Genomic DNA, 6854 nt, shown 5'->3' on the forward strand with positions numbered 1-6854 from the left:
TCTGCGTCCCTTCCCCCTGCTTCTGTCCCCAAACCCTCCCCGCTCCCTCCCTGCTGCGCTTCCGTCCCTTCCCAGGTCACATCAGGGGAGCAACGGGACCCCACCAGCACCGACCACCGCTGTGCAGCACAGGGGATGGGGACCGCGTGGGGCTTCGACACTCGGGGATGGGGTCTGGGGAGTCCTTTGCAACCCAGCAGAAGAAGGGGGGAGGCACAGTCGGGGTTACCCGGCCCTCCCCCTGGGCACGGCGCTTTGAAAAACCAATGCGAATGCACCAGGACTGTTATGATAATGCACTGAGATGTCAGCGCTGCCTTCCCTCCCCTCCAAGGAAACCTCCAAAGAAGGAAGCGGAACGCAGCAAGCAGCTGGCCTCCATCACACCACGTCCCTGCTCTGCCGGTGCCCTGGGACCACCTCGGGACACCGCCAGCATGCAGTGCTGCTCAGCCCAGCATCAGCAGCATTGCATCATTCACCTGCTCCTCCCGAAATCAGGACCTGGAGGCACAGACTCCCTCATTGGCCAGACTGGGGTGAGCAGGGTCAGTGCTGGTACCCACCCCAATGCTGGTGCCCACCCCAATGCTGGTGCCAACCCCAACGCTCACCTTGGCCAGCACAAACAGTCCTTGTCACTGCCAGGAGGGCAGCGAGCAGAAGCTGGGGATGAGAACCACGTCACCAGCACCAGGCCAGAGGATGCTCCAGCAAGGCTGAGATGGCAGCTCCCAGTCAACCCTGTGCACCCCTTTAGAGCACCATGGGCTGCCACTGCTCTGGGGACAGCCAGCCAGGAGCAATGCACTGCTCCTCTTGCTGGCACGCTGTTGGCTGTGGGGTGGGACACATGCACTCATCCACACCACTGCAGCTCCCCAATCACTGCCACCATCTGCTGCCAGTGATCAAGGTTCCCCAACGGCCCGTGGGCACGTGCCAACCCGCTGCTGTGCACCCAGTGCCAGCACCAACACCAGAGCCAGCAAACACCCCAACGCTTCGTCTCCTGCCCCATCCCTGGTCACTCTCAAGAGTGGCACAGAACTGCTCTCAGTGGTGGTTTCAGGAGCTGTGAAGTGGGGTTCAGCCCTGGCTGTGTGATCTCAGAGCAGTGCTGTTCTGCCTGTGCCAGCTGGGCCATGTCACAGCCATCAGTCGTCCAGGGTGGCCATGGCCATGGGCACATCTGTGCCAGAGAGAGCAGCCATACACTGGGGCTCTGAGCAGCAACTCGGGGTGGGGGCTGCCCTAGATCTCTCAGGAGAGAAAAGCTGGGGCTTTTCCTTAGGGTAAACACACACACACACACAAAAGCATATTTTCAATCTCCCATTGCTTTTTCTTAAAGGTAGGGAGAAAGGGAAGGGAATAAACGCAGAAGTGAAGAACAAACTTTCTCTGGGTGCTGCTTTCCTTCCCCCTCCCCGAAGTTAAAGTTTGCTGAGCGCAGGGAGGACAACCCCACCCTTTCCCCATGGGGAAAACCCTCCTGGCTCACCCGGTGCCCTTCCTGCACTGTGAAGGTCACTGCTGCCCAGCGTTTGCAAACAAAAGCTTGGGACATGGCCAGGAGTACAACCCAAGGACCCTGCAGTGGCCAAAGTGTTGCATGGGTGCATCCCTCTCCTGCACTCCCCCTTGGTGCAAGCAGCAGCAGCAGCACTGTGCCACATGCACATCACCAAAGCCCATCAGTGACACCATGCACCCCTGGCAGGATTCACAGCTGGCTGCCTCTGCCTAGGAGCTGTTCCCAGCAGCTCAGCCTTTTGCTTGGAGTTTCTCTGCATCCCATTCTTTTCCTCCTCAGTTGCCTGCCAAGGAGGAGGTCAGGACCCCTCCTGGTCTCCAGGGCATGGTGCACAGCCCCTCTCCATCAGTGCTTGTCATGTGCATAAGGCTCCACATCCATGCAGGTACCCAGTCTGCTCTGCAGTTCCTTTGCACGGGTTACCCCATCTCACACTGCTACCATGCACTGGCAGAGCTCCTTGAAGCAAGCTGGATACACCAGGATACAAAAAGCACACTGAGAGCTGGAGCTGGGGACAGAACGAGTCACCTCTGAGCTGCACCCAAAACCCAGGAACCGTTCCTACACTGTGGCCATCCTTGTGGTGTGGAGGCTGTGAGCTGTCATCCACACAGGCTGGGAGCAGGAGGGGAGAAGGGAGGTACAGCCTCTCCTCCCATCTCTGGGAACCAGCCAAGCACCAAAAGCAGAGCAGATCTGCGAGGAAGGGGATCCTGACTGCCCTCCCCTCCTTGGTCAGGCTCAATCCAGGCCAACCCCTCCAAGTGCTCCCAGCCTGCTAACAGCATCCCCCAGCTCCCGTGTTGGCTGCACGCCACCAGGAACGAAGCACCTTGTCCTCCCACACCCCAACCCGAATTTCAGCTCTGCACGCACCTCCCCACCCCCTGGCCCCAGCCCCGTTGAGGGGCCCCGTGTGAATCTGGAGGTGTAAATCTGGAGGTGTAAATCTGGAGCATTTACGCACAGTTCCGACAGCGGCTTCGGGGGCGAGCATCCAGGCAGCTCCTGGGCGAGGGGCTCAGGTGGCTGTGAGCCAAACCCTCCCTTCATCCTGGCCTCCTTCCTCTGTTTTTCCAGCCCTTTCTTCACCTCTCTCCCTCCTCCTCAGCCACATCCCTGTCCTCTGACCAAGCCCTTGGAATCTGTTTGTTTTCCCAGGAAGAAGGGAACGGCAGCCACGGTGTCATTCATGGACACCCTGCGAGGAGGTGGGAGAGAAACCCACCTCCAAGCAGCCCCGTGCAAACTGCTGAGCCCTGACCTGCTGGGGAGCACAGGGCAAAAATCTGGGAGCAAAGCACCGGGAAATGGAGCCTTTCTTCTCCATCCACACAGCAGCCCCATTGCACAGCCGGGAGCACAAAGGAGCAGCTTTGTCTGCGAGGAATCAGTGATGCTCTGGGAAGATTTATTTCCCCTGAGCGATAATAAACCGGACCCTCTGTGCGCTGCTCAGAGCACAAGGCTCAGTTCTGCACACTGGATGTGAGAGAAAAAAATAAATAGAAGCAATTCTGCAGGCGCAGCAGCGACCCAACAGCCAGAGGATGAGTGCCAGCACTCAGCTCCTCCGCCGTCCCCACGCAGAGCGAGGGGCCGTGGCAAAGGCAGCAGGAGGGGGCCGAGCTGCTCCCTGTGCAGCCATTCCAACTGATCCAAGTGGGATAACGAGGGCTGTGTGGTGCACGGTGACAGCCCCATCGTTGCTCACAGCACTGTGGGAGGACGGGCAGAGCAAGCGGACAGGAATTCAGTTGAACAAAGGGAAGGGGAATCAGCGGCCAGGAGCAGAGCTGATGGAGGAGAAGTTTGGGAATTGCTGCTCTCAGCGTTTCCAAATTCCCTTCTGCTTACAGGAGTTACGTGTGAGGCTTGGCTCGCTTGGGGGGGCTGAAAGGGAAAAGGCTGCAGAGAGAGGAGGAGATGAAGGCAAAGAGAGGAGGGCAGAGCTCCACGCAACCCCTGGCCTGCCCCACATCCTAACCAGGCACTGACACGAACTCAGCACAGCCTGGAAATGCATTGAGCTCAGCTCTGGGATGAAAGCGCTTTGTGGGCACCCACACACCCGCGCTGGGTGCACAGCCAGGCACGGAGGTTTCCCTCTCACCGCCGGTTTTCCTCCGTAACCCAATCCATGCCCTAACCCCAGCCACGCCGCCAGCTGAGCTGAGAGAGCGTTTCCGGAGCCGCATTCACCGCCGAGGCAGGGATGGGGGCCAGCAGCCAGCACAGCCCCCACGCTAACAACAACGAGCTCCTGGCTCCTGCTGCTCCTGGCACGGCGCGGGGACGCATCCGAGCAGCTTCTGCACACCCTGCTCCTATAGGCCCATGCACTGTTGTGTTCCCCATACAGCTGCTGGGGATACAATGCATTTTTTTGACCTAACGCCCTGTTCTGGGCCTGGGAGGTGGCACTGGTGTTGGGACACCGCTGGGCCGCTTTGGCCATCACGTGCCATTTGGCACCCCTGAGCCTGGCCATGCAGGGAAGGAACGCTGAGCAGCTCCAGGAGGGAGAGTGCCGTGAGCACCCGTCTTCTCTGCCACCCCACCCTGGTGACAAACCACACACGTCAGCTGCCACAGCACCGCACCTCACCATCCATCACCGATATCAGCCTGCACCCATGGCTTGCTGCGTCCTGTGCACCCTGTGGGGTGGGCCACTGAGCCCACCAGCACTGCAGCCAGGCTGGGCTTTCCGGGCTGCAAACACTCCCTGGCAGTAAATCCATGGGAGATAAACAAGGAGGGAAAGTCACAAAGCCTGAGCTGGATCCTGCACACAGTACTGGGGCTGGCAGCTGCTGGGCAAAGTCCCCGGAAGGGAGGGAGCACAGCGGCTGCCTGCGCGCCCACATCCCACAGGGTGACTCTGCATCACTGAGCACAACATGTAACGTCACCACCACGCAGCTGGGCGGTGGTGGCACTGAGCGGGACATCTGAGGGACCCTGTGAGGTTGGGTCCCTAATGGGGCCGGGGTCCCAGCCCTGATAGATGGGAGATAGGATGGCGAAGCCCCCTCTGTGCTCAGCACTGCAGGGCGGGATGGAGCCCAGGGACCGCAGGGGATTTCCAGAGAACAAAGCGGCTGCTGGCAGCCAGCATTGCCTGTGGAGGGGGGGCCGGCACTCCCCTCCTGCTCCAGCCAAGGAGAAGAGTCCGGGGGAAGCAGAGAGTTTATGTTTGATCTCCCTGGTAACTCCAGCTCCATCACAGCTCCGGCTCTGGCAGGGGGAGAGGCAAAGGCATCCCTCAAAGGGACAGCCTGGCTGAAACGCGCTGCTGAAAGAGATGCAGAGCCTGGGGCAGCCCATATCCATGGTCTGACATTTGAGGAATGTCACAGCGATGTGACAGCAGTGACCGAGGATGGGGGCACAGCTCTGTGCCCACTTCAGCCACATTGCCCTACTGTCCCTTCCTGGGGACAAACACACCCACATCCCAGCACCCACTGTGCCCACGGAGAGCTGTGCAGACACTGAGATGCATATGGCACAGCGTGGGTGAGCAGACACAAGATGTGGAGTGCATGACCCAGCTCAGGACACAGCCATCAGCCTCCCCACACACACCACAGCCCCCACCAACCTGGAACCATTCCGAATCTGCAGACCATCCCCCTGGCACTGGGATCACGGTGGGGACGTGGGCGCAGGGTCCGACACGGTGCTGTGGGCAAAACCTCCAAACCAGGTGCTGCACAGATATGGCCACAGAACCGCACACCAACCCCAGGCCTGAGGGATATAAAGCTCTCCCTAAGCTCTTTACCAAACCACCTCCAGCAGCAGAAATACCTGTCTGAAGCAATCGAGGCAGAAAGCAAACCAGAGCCGAGCTCTCCTCGGGCAACTCAGGTCAGGGGTGGGGGATTACGGCAGCAGCGTGGGGAAATCCTTTCGGGTTAAATCCTCAGCACCTGCCTAAGCCACTGCACACGATAATCGCGACAGCATCCTTTCGGCGACGGGTACCGTAGTGACACTTCGGCGGCCACATCCGCGTCACCCTGCGGTCCCCCGGCCGCAGACAATGGCCCACGTGTGTCACCGCACCGCACGCACTCACCGCTGCCACCGCGCGTCCCCTCCGTCCGCACCGTTTGCCAAAGCCGGCGGCTGTGCGCTGCCGCTGGATAATTTCCTGCAGAGCCCTTCGGGACCGCGGTCAGTATCAATCATTAACAGCCACCGCAGCCCGGCTGCTTTAACCCCTTCGGCACCGCGCCGCAGTGGTAGGACTCTTCTATCGGCGTTCCAAAGCCCCTCGCGTGTCACCACGGTGCGGCTCACCCATCCACCCTCTCCCAACGCAAAGGGGCTCCCGAGGGGCTCTGCACCCTGGGGGATTTGTGGCTGTCCCTACAGCACTGAGCAGCTGCACCTGGTGGGGGTTGCAAAGTCCTCGTTATGAGCATCCCACGCTGCTCCATGTCTCCGCACAGTGCAGACCCTGAGGGCCTCATCCTGCCTCTGTGCAGCGAGGCTGGACTCTGCAGCCCAATGAGCAGCGGGGAATAGCAGAGAGGGGGATGCTGCGGGGTAACCTCGGTGTGCAGCACGCAGCTGGCACCGTCCCTGTGTCTCTGGGAAGGGCGTATGTTCCCTCTAACAAAAGTCACCACCTGCAGCCAGGCGTGCTGTCAGTGAAGGGTTAATCCCTTGGCAGGGACGTCTCCCTGCTCCCCAGGCACAGATCCCCCCAGCGCTGCGGGACTGGACACATCTCCTTCCCTTCCCACTGCTGTTAGCCAACCTGTGGGGCAGCTGATGATTAACCTTGGGCTGCAGCTACTGCCAGCCCCCACCATCCCATGCCAGAGCACATCAGTGCCAGCAGCCACAGAGAGGATGAGAAAAAGCTCAGCCACCAAAGGAGACCCGCAGGATAAGGAAAGCTGCAGCATCTCCATCCCCAGCCCCGTGCTTCCTCTTTTCCTGCAATAATGGAGCAAACATCCACGCTCAGCCCGTGCTCCCCTCCTTCAGCACAGTCCCATTGCTGCAGCCATGGGGTAGAGGTACTCACAGCCCGATGCAGATTGGGATTTCGGACACCAACACGCAGTGGATTTTGTCTTCTCCAGCAGCTCAGCCCTGGCTGCAACCCCGGGGGTGTCCAGGCTATGAGTGCTCATAAATAGCTTTGGACAAACATCTGCACGGCACCACCCCGTGCAGGCTGGAAAGCAGAGGGCTGCTGTGGGGATGGTTTTAATCAAGATAGAAGACCATTGAACGGCCAAAAAAACCCACACAGACAGGAGTGAGCTGTAAATAAGCGCAGATGCGGCGG

General features: G+C 59.9%; 1 protein-coding gene across 1 annotated transcript in view; it reads right to left on the reverse strand.

The window, feature by feature from the left end:
* PPP1R15B (protein phosphatase 1 regulatory subunit 15B) overlaps nucleotides 1-2593 on the reverse strand; it is a 9562-nt gene extending 6969 nt beyond the window's left edge. The window contains exon 1 of the mRNA XM_031557020.1: nucleotides 2504-2593. Within this exon, the coding sequence (XP_031412880.1) occupies nucleotides 2504-2593 (90 nt within the window). The remainder of the gene's footprint in view (nucleotides 1-2503) is intronic.
* Nucleotides 2594-6854: the final 4261 nt, after the last annotated feature.

This window comes from Meleagris gallopavo, chromosome 28 (genome assembly GCF_000146605.3).
Source record: "Meleagris gallopavo isolate NT-WF06-2002-E0010 breed Aviagen turkey brand Nicholas breeding stock chromosome 28, Turkey_5.1, whole genome shotgun sequence".
In the NCBI taxonomy this organism is placed as follows: domain Eukaryota; kingdom Metazoa; phylum Chordata; class Aves; order Galliformes; family Phasianidae; genus Meleagris; species Meleagris gallopavo.